The 18494-nt window shown below is 38.5% G+C and overlaps 1 protein-coding gene across 1 annotated transcript in view; it reads right to left on the reverse strand.

Moving 5' to 3' along the window:
- Nucleotides 1-6724: 6724 nt before the first annotated feature.
- The window catches only part of MICAL3 (microtubule associated monooxygenase, calponin and LIM domain containing 3), a 254496-nt gene continuing 242726 nt past the window's right edge, over nt 6725-18494 (reverse strand). Inside the window, 4 exon segments of the mRNA XM_051961753.1 lie at nt 6725-14484; nt 14733-14806; nt 14915-15014; nt 17744-17809. Of these exon segments, the coding sequence (XP_051817713.1) occupies nt 14300-14484; nt 14733-14806; nt 14915-15014; nt 17744-17809 (425 nt within the window). The 3' untranslated portion in view covers nt 6725-14299.

The raw sequence follows: 18494 nt of genomic DNA on the forward strand, positions 1-18494 counted from the left end.
CTATTCTTTTTTCTGAAACCCTTTCCCCCTTTTGTTTATATGATATTGTGCTCTCTTCTTTCTGAACTCCTGTTCTCTCTTGGATAGCTACTTTCCCCCCCCCCTCTAAAAATAGACATTCCCCAATATTCCATTCCTTTTCTTTTTTTTTTTTTCTTTCTCCACTCTCTTTTTTGACAATCTTATTCACTGCATTGACTCCCACAAATATCTGTAGACAACTTTGATCTATCTTGTAAGTTCCAGCCCAACATTATAAATATGTTCAGGACATCTCCAACTAGATGTCTCACCAGAACCTCAAACTCAAATACTTCACACAACTCACCACCTAACTTCAAACCAATTTTCCTATTTCTGTTACTGTCACAACTATTTTCTTATACACCAGAGTACGAATCTTCCTGCCATTTTTAATTTCTTTCTCTTTGTGGTCCCTTTCTTTCCTCCAATGCAATTAGTGGACAAATTTGGTATATTCCATATCTATAACAGCAGTTACATTCCTTTTCTCCATTGCATTTCCATGATAACCAAACTAATTCAAGACTTCTTCTTCTTCTTTTTTTTTTTGACTATTTCTAGCCATATGAAAATATGTTCCAAATCATTATTAATCAGAGAAATGCAAATTAAGACAACTCTGAGATACCACTACACACCTGTCAGATTGGCTAGAATGACAGGGAAAGATAATGTGGAATGTTGGAGGGGATGTGGGAAAATAGGGACACTAATGCATTGTTGGTGGAATTATGAATACATCCAGCCATTCTGGAGAGCAATTTGGAACTATGCTCAAAAAGTTATCAAATTATATATACCCTCTGATCCAGCAGTGCTACTACTGGACTTATACCCCAAAGAGATTTAAAGAAGGGAAAGGGATCTGTATGTGCAATGTTTGTAGCAGCCCTCTTTGTAGTGGCTAGAAACTGAAAACTGAGTGAATGCCCATCAGTGGGAGAATGGCTGATTAAATTGTGGTATATGAATATTATGGAATATTATTGTTCTGTAAGAAACAATCAGCAGGAGGATTTCAGAAAGGCCTGGAGAGACTTACATGAACTGATGCTGAGTGAAATGAGCTGGTCCAGGAGATCATTATATACTTCAACAACAATACTATATGATGATCAATTCTGATGGACGTGGCTCTTTTCAACAATGAGATGAACCAAATCAGTTCCAATGGAGCAGAAATGAACTGAGCCAGCCACACCCAGGGACAAATTCTGGGAAATGAGTATGAACATAGAATTCCCAATCCCCCTATTTTTGTCTGCCTGCATTTTTGATTACCTTCTCAGATTAATTTTACTTTATTTCTAAGTCCGATTCTTCTTGTGCAGCAAAACAACTGTATGGACATGTATATATATATAGTATTTAACATATACTTTAACATATTTAACATGTATTAGTCTACTTGACATTTGGGGGAGGGTAGGGGGAAGGAGGGGAAAAATTGGAACAAAAGGTTTTACAATTGTCAATGCTGAAAAATTATCCATGCATATATCTTGTAAATAAAAAGCTATTAAAATGCAAATAATTAAACTGCATTATTAACTTAAAAAAAGACTTCTTTTGATAATTGAGATGGCCTTTAGTTTTTCATCCATCAAATTCATACTATATATTGCAACCAGATTTATTTTCCTAAAGTACAACTCTTACATTGCCCCTATGCTCAAAAATCTTCAATGGCTCCCAGGTGGTCTCTGGACTGGTTCCAACTTTTTAGCTTTTCAATTAAGACCCTCACCAAATCTAGTCCAGTGTATTTTTTTTCTCCTATCTCTCATTATTCTCTTACACATAGTATGTTTCAGGCAAACTCCTCATTGTTATCTGAACATGCCCTTCATTTCCCAACTTTCATGTCTTTGGTCATGTTATTCCTTCTATTCAGAATGCCATTTCCCTCATTTCTGCCTACCAACATTCTACTCATCTTTCAAAGAGCTTGTATATTCTTTTCTTCTCAACTTTTTCCTGATACTCTCCCAATTAAATGTGATCTTCCTTCTCTCATAAAAAAAATCATCTTGCTTTTTATTATGAGTATTTAAGCATTTCTTATCATCTTTATTAGATTGTAGGCTTAGGACAATTCATTCTTGGCTTTTTCATAGGCTTTGAATATATCATTCACTAAAATATTTATTCAATTGAAAGCAAAACCACATCTACCTTTATACATTGCTTTCTTTTACAGAGCAACACAAACTCCTGCCTGTGTCTTTCTTTGCACAATCTGTCTTCCATGCTGGAGAGACACTGCATTCTCATCTTTCCCTTTTAGAATTTTTAATTTCCTTAAGAATCACTTCCTATATGAAATTTTCCCTGATACTACTGGCTACTAGTACCTTCATTCTCTCTTTCCCAATTGTTTTGTTTTTCTAAAAAATATCACACACCCAAATTTTAAATCAATCTCTCCCATTCTCTCTAGCTCATAGAGCTGCCCTTCTTAATTTTTATCACTACACATAGTTTTGCTAGGGCAAATTGAACAGTTTTCCTATTGTACCTTTTTAAGAAAACAAAAATGGCACAAACTAGTGTGAGACATTGAAAATTTCTCTAGGCAAAGAACATAGAAAAGATATCTTACTTAGTCATTGATAATTATGGAAACCAATTCTCTAGAGGTGAATATTGAAGAATATATCTACTAGGTGGGCAGAGAGAAATGCACTTGTTATTGGGTTTTAGGTTGGAATGATATCTTTTTTTCATGAGGGATATATCAATTGGTGAGATCTGTTTTGATGACTTGACCCTCAAACCACTCTTATTTACCAATTTTGAGATTTTGGATTAGAATTAGGAAGATAAGCATTAACATAAATCACAGAAATTCATGGATTATTCACTATATGTTAGGACTTAATATGAAAATGATAGAGTGAGACTTTTTAAATTTTTAAGTAGGGAGTAAATATTTTGTGTATGTTAAATACTAATGTTATCTACCCTTCTCTTTCTCTAGTAATTCTAGCTATATTCAAGCTATTCAAAACAAAGTCCTCAATTTATTTTTTTTGCTAAGGCAATTGGAATTAAGTGACTTGCCCAGGATCACACAGCTAAGAAGTGTCAAGTATCTGAAGTCAGATTTGAACTCAGGTCCTGCTGACTTCAGGGCTAGTGCTCTATCCACTGCACCACCTAGCTCCCCCCCCAATATATTTTTACATCTTTTTCTTTCCCCTTATACCATGAGAAAAGGGATGATGGAGCCACATTCTAGGATGTGGAAAAACAAACCTAGACATACTATTTCCTATCCTCAAAGGCCATTTTTAATTTGGGAAGTTAGAAGAGGAAGGGGTGGTTGGTGTGAAACTTTGCAAGTTATGCCTGTTTCTAATTGTGGGGAGCAGAGTTCTGAGAGAAACAAGAATACTGGAGCTAGAACATGAGAACATTGATATAACTATATATAATTATTAGTGAAGTTGTTGGGAAATTAAATTATTAAGATTCTTTGATGTAGGATCCTCCATTGGGAAAATTCCTTAAGGCGCTCAGTGATGGTCGTCTGTATAACAAAATAATCATTGACACATTTTTATGGTAGCAAAAAACTAAGCAAAGTGCATATCCATCATTTGGGGAAATGATTGAACTATGATATAACAATGACAACAATTATTTTGCTATTAAGAAATAATGACTGAAGAAAGGAGAAATGCTTGGGAAGCCTTGTATAAATTTTTGCAGACTGAAGTAAATAGAATAAGGAGAAATACATACACAATGACAATAATGTAAAGGGAAATATTAAAATACATCAGAATTCCACTGAGCTGAATAAGGCACATGGTGTCAGAAATGAATGCTGTAGGTTTGTTTGATTAAATTATTTTGCAAAACTTTTTTGTTATGATAGTGGATTCTCTAGAGGAATAGTGTTGGGAAGAGGTAGCATTGTTAAAAAAAAAAGTATCATCAATAAAACAATAGAAATGACTGGAGCCATAGGATTGTTTAGTGGGGCTGACATCTTATGCATTACCTGATCATGATAATCTGGTTTCTTCTCTCTTAATGCTGTCCCTATCCTGCTCTACTTTCTTTCTTTTTTAAAATTATTATATAGTGAACTAATACATGTTATATATGTTAAAGTATATGTTAAATGCCATATATGTATACATATTTATACAATTATCTTGCTGCATAAGGAAAATTGGATTTAGAAAGAAGGTAAAAATAACCTAAGGAAAACAAAAATGCAAGTAGACAATAACAGAAGAAGTGGAAATGCTATGTTGTGGTTCACACTCATTTCCCAGTGTTCTTTCTCTGGGTGTAACTGATTCTATTCAATACAGATCAATCAGAACTGATTTGGATCCTCATTGTTGAAGAGAGCCACGTCCATCAGAATTGATTCTCATATAGTCTTGTTGTTGCTGTGTACAATGATCTCCTGGTTCTGCTCATTTCACTTAGCATCAGTTCATGTTCGCCAGTCCTCTCTGTATTCATTCTGCTGGTCATTTCTTACAGAACAATAATATTCCATAACATTCATATACCACAATATACCCAGCCATTCTCCAATTGATGGGCATCCATTCATTTTCCAGTTTCTGGTCACTACAAACAGGGCTGCCACAAACATTTTGGCACATACAGGTCCCTTTCCCTTTTTTAGTATCTCTCTGGGGACATAAGCCCAGTAGAAACACTGCTGGATCAAAGGGTATACACAGTTTGATAACTTTTTGGGCATAATTCCAGATTGCTCTCCAGAATGGCTGGATGTATTCACAATTCCACCAACAATGTATCAGTGTCCTAGTTCTCCCACATCCCCTCCAACATTGCACATTATCTTTCCCTGTCACTCTAGCCAATCTGACAGGTGTGTAGTGGTATCTCAGAGTTGTCTTAATTTGTATTTCTCTGATCAACAATCATTTGGAGCATATTTTCATGTGTCTATAAATAGTTTCAATTTCTTCAACCAAAAATTGTCTGTTCATATCCTTTGACCATTTATCAATTGGAAAATGGTTTGATTTCTTATAGAGTCAATTCTCATTATATTTTTAGAAATAAGGCTTTTATTAGAACCTTTGACTATAAAAATCTTTTCCCAGTTTATTGCTTTCCTTTTAATCTTGTCTGCATTAGTTTTGTTTGTACAAAACCTTTTTAACTTGATATAATCAAAATTTTTTATTTTGTGATAAATAATGATCTCTAGTTCTTCTTTGGTCACAAATTTCTTTCTCTTCCACAGGTCTGAGAGGTAAACTATTTTATGTTCTTCTAATTTATTTATAATCTCATTCTTTATGCCTAGATTATGAACCCATTTTGATTTTATCTTGGTGTACAGTGTTAAGTGGGGGCCAATGCCTAGTTTCTGCCATACTAATTTCCAATTTCCCATTAGTTTTTGTCAAATGAATTCTTATCCCAAAAACTGGGGTCTTTGGATTTGCCAAACACTAGATTACTAAAGTTATTGACTATTTTGTCCTGTGAATCTAACCTAATCCACTGATCAACTAATCTATTTCTTATCCAGCATCAAATGGTTTTGGTGACCGCTGCTTTATAATATAGTTTTAGATCAGGTACAGCGAGGCCACCTTCATTTAATTTTTTTTCATCAATTCCCATGAAATTCTTGACTTTTTGTTCTTCCAGATGAAATTTTGTTGTTATTTTTTCTAAGTCAGTAAAATAGTTTCTTGGGAGTCTGACTGGTATAGCACTAAATAAATAAGAGTAGTTTAGGTAATATTTCATCTTTATTATATTTGCTCGATCTATCCAAGAGCACTTGATACGTTTCCAATTGCTTAAATCTGACTTTATTCATGTGCAAAATATTTTGTAGTTTTGCTCATATAATTCCTGACTCCCTCGGCAGATAGATTCCCAAATATTTTATACTATCAACAGTTATTTTAAATGGAATTTCTCTTTGTATCTTCTGCTGTTGGATTTTGTTAGTGATATATAAAAATGCTGATGATTCATGTGGATTTATTTTGTATTCTTCAACTTTGCTAAAGTTGTGGGTTATTTCTAATCTGCTCTACTTTCAACATCTGTTACATTGCTAAGAGGAAAATCTGAGCTACTGCTTTCTTAATAGCTGGTGATGGCAAAGCTTCCAGTTTGGTTGGCTATAAGACCATAGAAATGAAGGATCTTTGGCAACCCTCATGAGGAGTATATGGATGAAAAGGTGATGAAATCTGAGAAGCATGGAGCTATAATTAAGCAATTAGATATCACTGTCACCAAAGCTATTACTTTTGCCATATTCTTTTTAATGGCCTCGGTTGTAGTTTGTTGAAATTTGACCTTATTGCTTTAGGAATTATTCTTCTATAACACTTGAACACTTTTCAGTTTTTTTTTCTGCCTACTTTACACAATCCTTCCCTCATCCTCACTAGATTTTTAAAAAAAACTTAATTATCTAGCATACTCATTGACTAGTGGAGTCTGAACACCATCACCTACAATCACCACCATCACGCAACTGCTATTGCCAGGTATCACGTTAAGTAGGCTGGGATTAGTGATTGTAATTGAAGCTCATTGTAATTGCTTACATCTATATGGGCTGCAATACAGATTTCAGTCCCCCACTGAAAAACAGCCACCCCAAGCTGGAGCCCCATCACAGGCAAGAATTTATTTGCTTGAGACAAAATCAGCTTCTACCACGCAGAAGAAAAAAATAACAACAGACTTTATTTTAGCTGTTGGCCATTTGAAGGGCATAAACATCTAGAGAGCAAATGTACACCAAAACCAAACTGAACTGAAGAAAATGTTTATTTCTACACAGAAGATACTTTTTACTGTTATACTCCACACACAAGCTATAAAAACCTTTAACAGTCTGAATATCAGAATTCTCCTATCCTTGAAGAAGGTGCAAGAGGCAGATCCCTTCATTTAGAGTGTATTTGGTGTGAATGTGTGTGTGTAATATTTAAATTACCACAATGCCATTACAATATGGCATTCTTTCCATCTTTCCTATCTCGATTCTCCGAAAGCTTTCTTTTCCAACAGCTACTTCTCTGTGAATTCCCGTTCAGGTGTTTCTTTATGGTCCTGTGTTATTCCTCATAACAGTGGTTCTCAAAGTATGGTCTAGATGAGAATCCTGAGGATCTCTGAAACCCTTTTAGAGGGTTTACAAATTCAAAAATAGTTTTTATTTCCAATGTGGTAAATGCCTATAAATATAATCCAGATAAACAAAAACGCTTTGGAGAGATCCTCAATAATTTTTAATAGGATAAAGATACTGAAAACAAAAGTTTGAGAACCACTGCCTCATACCATACCAAACCTTTTGTCAGTTTTGATGGAGGAATTGGGTCTCTTCCTGTCCATCACCTTGTGGAAGGTTTGGCCCACTCCTAACCTATGTCAGATGATAGCTGGGTAGTGTTTCCCGCCTTTCTCATCCCTCCGTTTGATGTAAACAAGGAATTCTTGAACCAATAGTGACCTAGATCATGCAGTGTGGGCGGGAAGAATGCTTGATATCAATCTCTGTGAAGATAATGAAGGGAAAAGGTGAGGGATATTTCCATAGTACACAAGTGTAGAAATCAGGCACCTAGTACTTCACTCAGGTCTAATAACTGCACAACACGGGGATCAGAACCACAAAGAACTTAGGACATCTGTGTCTATGAAATATCTAGACCCACTCTGAGATCCTTCCCTAACTTTGAATAAATAATATGAAAACATAAAGAGGAATTTCTTGAAATGACCTAACCCCTTCATTCTTTGCTCCAGAAATCTTTTCCTGTGTTCCAGTGAAGCTGGGGAGGAGTAATGCTATTTTTAAAAGTATGTGTAAGGGTGTGAACAGTCACTTCTTCAGACAAGAGGGCTTTTAGAACAATGGAATGAAGGCAGTTAAAAGTTTTTCCGTATCTTTGTGGAGGACAGACTCATGGGACAGGACTGACATTTGCTGAAAATATCAGTGAATTTCCTCAAGTTCCAGGAGAGAGTCTGGTTTTCTAGGTGCTCTCCTATTTAGCAAGGCACTAAAGTACCGGTCTCTACAAAGTCCCATGTTCCTTGGTAGTCCTGAGTCCCTCTTAGATCTTACTCTGTAGGATACATTCTTCATGATATCATGGAGGACAATTATTACACTCAACACTTCTCTTTATACCCCTGGCAGAACCTATGTTTAACATATCAGGCGGCTTGCAGCATTCAAGGTAGGATATGGGAGTGCTGACTGGCTGTAGGACATTTTAAGGATTTATTTAAGGATGAATGGAAGACAAAAGAGCAGAGGGCACTTAACATTGTGTTCCTTATTGCTTATATAGCAGCCAACATCTAATAAGCAAGAAGAGAAGTAATAAAAGAGTCAAATGTGGACACTTAAAAATAAACCAAAAATATAATCTGATTGATCTCAGTTCAGACAGCATTACTTGGCAGCAGGAATATATTCTCTTATGTAGGGCTGTCTTCGGAGTCCTGTTGGGTTCCCTTTATTTCAGACCAGTCTCCACAGGAAGGAATTATTAATTTAAACAATTTAAACACCCCGAGTAAAACTACACAGCTCCGTGCACTTTAGGATACCAAACCACTTTATAAATTATTACCCCTCACAACATTCCTGGGAGGTAAGTATCATCACTTTACAGTCAGGGGGACTGAAGCATTGAGAAAGAGATGACTTACCTAGCAATATATACTAAGTTGGTGCAGAAGCAGGAACAGAAATCAGGAATTTCTCTATGTCTTCAATTTACTATTTCTTTTAGTTATTATATAAGCTGTGAATTGTGCTCTCTCTCTCACACACACACTTATATTTTTGCTAACATTGTAAGGAGAATTATTCTTAAAGGTGAAAATCATTTACAAAAGGAATACCTCCTAGGACCTTGCCAATATCTTAACTGTTTGGGGGGAAATAGGGCAAAATTCTGGCAGATCTGTGTAACAACTACTAAAATCTGATCCATCAAGGTGTGGAAGCTGCATGGGGATACTGAATTTTATTCTTGAATAATTGGGACATTTTCTATAGTTGACTTGTGAAAGTCTAAACAGGAGAGGATGTCAGATCCCAAATCCTGCAAAATTTGGGAACAACAGCTCCTAGCTTAGGAATCAGAATCGAAAGGGATGGGAACCGAGAAAAAAAATGAGATAAGAATGGTTCTCTGCAGCAGCTGCTGCTGTGAAGACTGGAAGTTCACCTTTCCCTTTAACATCCCAGGTAAAGATTAGGAAGCTGGGCTATCTCATCAAGGGAGCCAGCGCAGATTTAACAAGGGCAATCTACTGGGGTTTTAGCTACCTGCTGCAACCAACAAAATATGGTTTCTAGGGCTCATTCACTGCTGGTGGTTAAGAACAGGACCAGGTCTGAGTAGGAGACACTGTTTTTCTTCTAACACTTTGCCCTACTCCACCTGCCCATAACACTGAAGAGGCTTTACACCCTTTGTTTTGGACAACCTAACAAAGGAGATGGAATGGCTTAAGTGGAATCCATTTGCCCCAAAACAATGAATATTAAGGCTAGTAAAATAGAGCTAAATAAAAAAATGATTCTCTCTACTCCTGTTCCTGCTCAGTTATTTCCTGCACTATTATTTCAGACTAGGGCATTTTAACCAGGAATGCTGACCGCCAGAGCATGGGGAAATAGGTCAGATCCAACATTTGGCACTACTCTATGATGGCTTTTCCTCTTCCTTGGCCCATGGATACTTGCTATTAGATGGTATTCACTCCTTCTTATCCGGCTATTACAGAGAATGCCTCTAATTCCCTTTACAACAGCACTGGGGCTATTGATTCTCAGTCACCACAATCAGATGCTACATATTTTAAATGAAGAGAAGAGATAGTTTCATCTTGGAAAAAAAAAAAAAAACTAAGCAGGGTAACAAAATCACCTTTTCTAGGCTCGTCTCCCATCGACATACATAGCTACATCTCATTCTCCAACTAAAATAAACAGGCTTTTGGGTGCAGTTTTGCTGGTGATCGTGGAACCAACATTGTTTCAGAGAAGCAAGCTGAATGTGGAGAAGGGTCTTGATTTACCAGGAGAGAGAGGAATAGCGTGGGAAGGTGACATCTGATTTTATGCCGGGAAAATCATTGGGAAAAGGTGAAGAGAGAGCCTCTGGTGGGAAGGAATGAAGACATCTTTGGAATTCTCTCTAGTTGGATTGACTTCCAACCAAGGAAGGAGGGACTTGGCCCATTCTAGGGGCCTATCAATTCCTACTGGCTGAATGTGGGTTGAAACTATGGGGAGCAGCTTAGTTTCTTAGTTGTACTAAAAATGGCAAACCAATGTTTGGAGCTTGGATGCTCCTTGGATTGGGATCTAGGGCAAAACGAATTATTTAACTAAATGGAGAATCTGTTTATGAATGAACTACGTTGTATGGTCCCACTCACGAGAGTTCATTTTTGGCCAGGATGAACTATATCAGAGACTGCCTTGTATGGGAATTGAAGAGATGAGAAGGGAGTTTCACAGATGGACAAAGGAACAAATGCCAATAAAGGTTATGCTTATTACTAAACAATGTATGCACATATATACATGAACATATGTATATATATTTATATATGTAAAATATGTAAATATGGGCTTTTTTTCAGAAATTGTGTCTGCTTGCTTAGCTTGTCTGTTTCACTACAGTGAAGGAAATGCAGAATAGTTAACTATAGTTACTAAAATACCTAAAAAATACACCATGTATTTCTTTCTAAAACTTTTTTTGTGCATAAAATGGACCAGTTTTCTTGGTCAGGCAGGTCCAATGTCTTCCTCTTCTACTCTCCCTGCTCCTCACCTTCTTTGAAAATACTTCTGCTTAATGGGAGTAGATGATTGTTCCATTGGTGCTGGTTAGAATCAGTCTGGGAGCAAAGTACCGAAGCTAGATTCCAAACTCACGGATGGTACCAGTTTGGGTATGGATAGGGTCACAGACCGAGAGATACCCAGCCATACGGCTAAATGATCAGTGAGACTCAGAACCAAAGAGCTTTCCCTTCAAACATGGGGATCCTGTTACCCCCAAGCTGTTAGGTGGGCGGTTATGGTTTGGGTTTTTTGTGCTTGTGTTCACTAAAAGCAATTCTGGGATTTCTGTAGAACCAGGGATCCTGATTTCCAAGAGCTAAGATCTGAGAATGAAAGCCTCGCTGGAAAACTGGAAAGCCAGAGCTGGGAAACTTTTCATGCTACTTGTGTTGCCGGTGTACTAAGAAAATCCGCAAAACAGTGGTTAACAAAAATGGTTGTTTTAAAAAAAAGAATCCATTCCTAGAGTCTGAAAAAATATCAGGCTGTACTCAATGGAGTTCAGGCTCCTTTTTAAGGAGTAACTAAGACTCCAACCAAAGGCTGGAAATATAAAACAGAATTTTTGCAAGTAACTGATATGTTTCCTGCCACTGATCACACTGAAGCTATAATACTGATGATTAGGGGAATATTTTGCAGGTTTGAAGTTTTCTTTTTTAAATATGCTTTTTGTCCAAATTTAATTCAATAAGCATTTATTAAGCCCCTTTTATATGCATAGTATGTTTAGCACACCATTTTCCCCTAACGGAGACTGCAGCAGACTTGTGATTTAATAGGCTGCAGGAGTGTGAATATTCACATTCTTGGCAGCAGCAGGAGTAGGAAAGAGATAAAAGCAAGATAGGAAATAGCTGCTACGTTAGGCTACTCAAAGCATGTCATCATCACCACTGTAATTTAGGATTTAATCCTGAATTGATCCTTAACTCCTGCCCACTGGAGTGGTGACGGTGAGAAGGCCACATAGTTATAGAGTAGTGTTCAATACACTACGGGGGTAGGTCCCCATTTCTTGGAAGATGGGGACTCAAAAGCAGAATACTGAACGTCTTTTCTTTTGAGAAAAGGGAGCAAAAATGGCGAATGCTGTACTAGAAATATGGGAGACAGGGATAAATAGGGAGATATGGGATAGGATCTAGCAGCTTGTCAATGGGGGATTTCCATAGGAAAAGATGGAAGATTTTAGGCAGAAAGAATTAAGGGACAAAATCTTTGCTCCTTTATTGTTAAAAGGCTCATAGCTTTAGAGCTGGAAGGGACCTTGGAGGCCATGTAGTCAATCCCCCTGAGGAAACTGAGGTCCAAGGAGGATGTTATGGTTGAGGCACAAGATGATTCCCCACAGAAATTTCAAGGTCAGATCTGACTCTTGCCTTATCCATAGGTTGCTTCTGATAGGTGCCAGGGCTTCACTCAGCCTAATCAAGACTCGGATGGAGATCCCCTGGTCTGGCAAAGACTTCCCCGAGTTCACCACACAACAATTAGACTCCTGGGTCAGTCTAAGCTAGTGGAAGTGGGAACTCTGAGAAGCTACTTTTGGTTGAACTCCAGTAAACTGAAGTGAGCTTGGTTCAAGCTGCTGATTGCATGCTGCTAGTCAACTCTAGGATTCTAAGGCTCTCTTCCTCCCATCACTCTGGAGAAGAGGGAGAGCAAATATAGTTCATCTGTTTGCCTGGAAAGTCTGCCCAAACCTACCAGTAAAGTCCTGCTGTACCCCGTGCATTTCTTTGTGATGGGCTTGGTCTGGAGGAGCTCTCCTTAGTGAGGCTCCTGCCCACTGGATTAAGAAGCATCAATGTCAATCAGACTAGTCAATAAAGAAGGGTAACTCCTTTACCTTCTTTTATCAGTGTATTTTTGGTAGGAGAAACCCTTGATGTCAGATAGGAGAAGAGCAGCTTTTTCAGAGCCAGGAATCGAAACCAAGAATAAGGTGGGGAACAGGAGACAAAACACTGGTGTCATAATTTTGGCTTTGTCTTGAATATTAATGGAAATATATTCTCTGACACGTGACTATTGCAAATCTGAAGCACGGAGGAAAAGGGAAAACTGGGTCCTGGAGACGTGCTGCTCTCCAAGTCAGGAGGCAGGGGGCCTAGATTAGGACAGACAGGAGGGTACAGAGCAAGCCATCAGATAAAATAAGAAAAAAAAAAAAAAAACTAGGTCACAACAGGGTTGTGTTCTATTCCCTGCAGTTAACCAGAATTACAGTCTAGAAATATCATGAAGGACACAAATAAATAGACGCACGGAACCAAGATTTCAGTCAGATGCCAATTGGATGACGAATGATATAAGACAGATGTCGGGCAGTCCCTCATTCGAGCACTGGATGATTTGTGTTTCTTGTAAAGATATAAAAAGCAAACTTGCTTCTTTTCAAGTATTAAAAAAATAAGTTAATTGACAAAAAAAAAAAAAAAAGGGTTCAAAGTGACCGAGGGTCCCATCAGGTCTTTTGCTTCATTTTCATTGTGCAAACACAGGAAAAAAAATTAAGGAAAACATATTCTCCTTTCCCAACTTAAAGTACTGAACAGTGTCAATAACTTTCTGTCCTGAGGCAGCCCTCAAATGGGGTCTGAAACCTGGGGCCGTGACCCCCACCATCCCTCAAAGTCAGTATTTTCCAGTGTCAAAATAGTTGCAATTCAAAACAAAGGTGAAAGGTAGCACTCCCCAAGCCCGGGGTCCTCGCCACAAGGAAGTGCTTGGGCTACACACTCTAAATGAACTTTCTCTAAGTTGTGTAGGGTTGTTCCCTTATGTACCCTCTTCTCTTCCACAGATAACTCTGGAGATCTCCCAGAGAGTTCTCAGTCACCAGTCCTGACCTCCAAGGTGGATGGCTAGCCCTCAGCCATAGTTTTACTCTCTTGGGGATTCTCAAGTTAGGGGTGGGTGGGTTTCTTTCATGGAGATAGAGGAAGAATAGGTAAAATTTCCACTCCCTTTGGCTGCTTAGATCCCTCCACAATAGGAAGTTAACTCCATAGTAGCAGTGCTGTCAAAGGGAGTCTTTTTGCTTCCTTCTCTCACTGAAGAGATTAGTAGAGGAAATGGAAAAAAAGGATCAATTGTAGTCCACTTGGGAGGAGAAAGGGTTTTCCATAATAAGTGTCAGTCACTCTGTGCTCTTCCTTCTCCCCGTGCATATGTCTCAGGTGGGCCCCTGAGCCAGGTCCTCCAAGGTGGCCGGACTCCCTCGGCTAAGCAACTTTGCTCGGAGTTTTCCCCAAAGCCCACGAGGCTCAATTCCACTGCTGAAGAGGCACATGGATACTTGAAAGTACGCTCTCAGAACATGCCAGACCTTCTCAAGCGAGGGGTTTCTGGAGAGCCCAGCCCAGGCCCAATGGCTGTGAAAGAGCGACTGGTGAGAGCCGCAGAGACTCAGGACCAGTTCATGTTGAAGCCTTTGGACAGCATGACGGCCTCCAGATCCTTGTCTTCTTCTTTCTCTCGAAGCCTCTGCTCCTCCAGCAAGGCGACCAGAGAGTCCCTCTGTTCCACCACCTCTAACATCTCATTCAGAATTCTCTTTTCTTCCAATAACTCTTCATCTGTCTTTAAGTGGTCTGCAGAGGAAGCCAAAATCTTTATAAATATATGTTTCATATATGTAATATATAAAACATTATATTATATTAATATTATATATAATAATATATTATTATTAGATATATATAAAACACAATATTATATGCTGATTAATATTATATGTACATAAAATATACATATATAAATATGAACTTAATATTATATATATATATATATAAAAATACGAACAAGATTGAACCAACTTGCCAACAAATTGTTTTTTTACCTTCCACAGCCATCCGTTCCCGGAGTTCTTGTTGTAACCGACTCTGCCGATCTTCGAGTTCTAGTTCACGGGCACTGAAAAATGGGTCAGGAGGAACAAAGTGATGTCCTTTTCTCTCTGCTGGGGCAGCTGATCTTCCACCCCTCTCCCCACCAACAATGTGCCCAGCCCCCATGACTCACAATATCATAAGCTCCGACTCATAGCGCACCAAAGCATTTTTCTCTTGCACCAGCTTGAACCACTCTTGCATCAGCTTCGGATCATCCTTCTTCCCCATGCCTGTCAAAAGATACAAAACACTCAGCTGCCATCTCCCGGCTCACTGGGATTACAACACAGGGGCCAATGTGCAAAGAGAGCCAAGCAAGAGCTGCTGGAACACTTTCAAGCCAGATCTGTTAAGTTTATCTACAACACACAGGATGAGAAGAGGTCTGCAGAATTCTGAACCCATCATTCGCCCCTTCGACCATCCACTTTTTCCATTCTTTCGTTTCCACTTGACAGACCTTCTGACCACCAACTTATCTTTGACTCTGACTTTCTCTCTTTGTTGGTCCCAGCCCACTTTAAAACAAACAAATCCCCCGTCCCCAGTTTTCCTCCTGCATTTTTTTTTTTTTTTTTGGAGTCACATATGCCGATAGTCTAAGATGCCTTTTTTGGTTACAGGATTATTTTTTACTTAGTTTGTTGCTGATTTTTTCTTTCTTTCTTTTTTTTTAAACCCAATTTCTCCCTCCTATAGGGTGTTTTACCTATCCTGATTTGGCTAATACTATCACAAAATGCACAAAAAGACCTTCCATGATCCAATTCAGGACCAGTTCTCAGACTTTCTACTTGAGAATGAAATGTCTTTAATACACAACAGCCACGGAGATCTTATTCAGTTAAACCTCTGGTTTTAATAGCTTTAAATTGTAATAGAAGAGTTCTAAGGAAGAACTTTCTGACAGAGAAGTACTTCAAACTACAAGTGGACATAAAACATATGCTGACAACCAAGCTTCTTAAATTTTGGGAGTGGGTTCACCGAAAACTTACAGAATTATTTCCTTAGAAGTATTTAACAGGCAACACGGATTCTTATGTTTGGATGAGTGTTAAGGATAGTCTTACCTGTAGCTTATTTTTTATTTTTATTTTTTTGAAGCCTCTTAAAAGTTCTTCCATTCTAAGATTCACCAGGCATTGTGAGATAGTGAAGGAAGCCTGGGTTTCAAGTCTGCCTCAGCCACATACTGGCTATGTTACACTGGGTGAATCATTTAACTCCTTAATGCTCTCATCAACTCTTTACAAAAATTGCAAAGGAGGTTTCAACCTGCATTGGTAAATTATTTTATTCTTAAAAAATCTTCCTTGGTATAAGTAACTGTCCACCTGGTATAGTAACAGTCCAGCAAGGGGATACATTTTTCCCCACCTATGGACATCATTCTTCCCGGGATGGTTTTTAGGGCAATAATTCACTTTGAAAATGCTGATAGGCATTTAGGTGATCCTACCTTGCCCTTTGGAAGCTTATGGTCTGCCAAATGACTACAACATGAACAAAATCCAGTTCCTAACCCTATCCTATGACTCAACTGGCTATTTCACTCTTCAGAAAAATCACACTATCATCCTAACAAGAACAAAAGCCTAAAATACCTATTTTTAACTTATTTTGTGATCACCATTATAATTCAGAGTTCCCCTAGAAAGAGATTTCCTTAGGCAAACACATATTCTTTCCAGGTACATGATGTATTTGAACTTCATGGGCTACTGCTTTCCTATACTCCCAATGCTTAAAGTTCCAGGCACACCATTAAAAAATAAATGAGTTTTTTTGCAATACATCTTTCTCAATACAAAAGATGGCATAGCCAGGTCTTTACTTGGTGGCTAAAGTCTGGAAAGGCAGAAGACTACTATTGCATTCCCACAAGTAGTATGAGTTAGTGTCCATGCTCTGCTCCATTGTACATGCAACTTTGCTCCCAGGGTTAAGTCCTTTCATGAATTCCTGGTCTAAAAGCCTAAAACTACCATCATATTTAGAGAGCTACATTGCTTAATATAGCAATGACCGAGTCTTGGCGGAGAATAATGCCCTGCTCACCCAACCAAATAGACTTGGTTATTGGCTTTTACTCTAGCCATCTGCTCAGTTCCAAGCATTCCTTTTTGGGCATCTCTGCACAATATACCCACAGGGTAGCCACAGGGAGATGGACCTTTAGCATGCAAGCTACATAGTGTGGCAGAGTCATGAGAAGGTACCGGAGAAGGCTCCTTTCCCATCTCCCAATAGAAAGAAAGAACTGAGTGAAAACTGAACACTCCTCATCAACTACAGTAGAGATTGTTCACAGCCAATGAGAAAAGGTAGGGTGGATGAAAGTCAATGTGAGAGCCATGAAAAGCAGAGTAAGAGGTTAGCAAGGTTAGTCACGATCACATTCTCCCCGTCCCCTTCCCTCATGCCTTTGCAACAACAATTATCACGACAGACTCCAAATTAGACAAAATTCAAAAATACACTCAGCAAGACACGGGGTACAAAGTTTTGTGTTTTTTTCTTTTTTTAAGACCTTAAGGATGTTTATGCAAACCAGTCTTTGTAAGGACACAGTATTCCTTTACTTCAACAATGCAAATCAGTCATACAGATGGGAGGTTCTCTCCCCTGTATCCCTGGTTCCTTAGAAAGAGTAGAGAAATCAAATGCCCCAGTGAACAATGGAGGTGTCAAGTTTTTAGGGCAGCCGCTGTAGTTCCCCCAAACCAAAGACTTGGCCTTCACTCCCATATCCTAGTCCTCCCCCCCAATTGTCAAAGGGATACTGTACCTTGTAACAAACTGCCACAGTCATAAAAAGTTACAACAGAGGGTAAATGTTGGGATTTAGGGGAAAGGGAATGAAAGAGAGACATCTGGGAATTGGGTCACTGATTGACTAATGTTACTATGACCCCCTCCGTGGCAGTGGGAATGGGATTGTATCATGTTACATTACCTTCATGGACACAGCAAGGGCAGAAGGAGGGAGGTCTACGACGTGGTGTCCCGCCACTGGGCTCAACTTCAAAGGACCAAACAAGGAAGAGAAGGAAAAGGAAAAAAGACAAGGAGCAGGAAAAGTCGAAAAAAAGAGGAATTTGGAAGTGGAGAGGAATAGGGAAAAGGTGAAATAAAAGACAAGCAGAGGACAAAAAGCATACGAGTGAGAAAGAAAGGAACAATAAGAAGAAAAGAAAAAATACGAAAAATGGAAAAGCAGAAACAAGGGAAACAAGTCTACAAATGAATTAAGTCCTTTATTTTTTTCTTTTCTCTCTTTTTTGTTTTTTAAAGCAGCAAAGAAACCAGACAAGAAAAGACCAGGAAATCAGGCAGAGGTGAGTATACAACTTTGGAAATGGAATGCAAAATTTGTCCCCAAAGAACACACCCATTCCCTCTATTCTATTACAGGAAAATTGGGTTGTTTCTAATCATTTTATAGTGATGTCGGATGTCATAAAACCAGGGTCTGTCAGGTCTTGAGTGTTGGACTTTTTATTTGCTCAAGTACCCATATGTCTTGGGTAGGATTGTGCACTTTTGAGTCAATCTAGATGAGGGGCATATGGGGTAGATCAAATTGGTGTGTAGGAAAGTTCTCTGATTTTGCAGATGAAATAACAGTCAAGCCCAAGCAAATTCACCCATCCATCCACCATTCATCCATCTCCAAAGATCTTAGTATAATATGTGCCGAAGGTAAA

The sequence above is a fragment of the Antechinus flavipes genome, chromosome 5 (genome assembly GCF_016432865.1).
Source record: "Antechinus flavipes isolate AdamAnt ecotype Samford, QLD, Australia chromosome 5, AdamAnt_v2, whole genome shotgun sequence".
Taxonomy (NCBI): domain Eukaryota; kingdom Metazoa; phylum Chordata; class Mammalia; order Dasyuromorphia; family Dasyuridae; genus Antechinus; species Antechinus flavipes.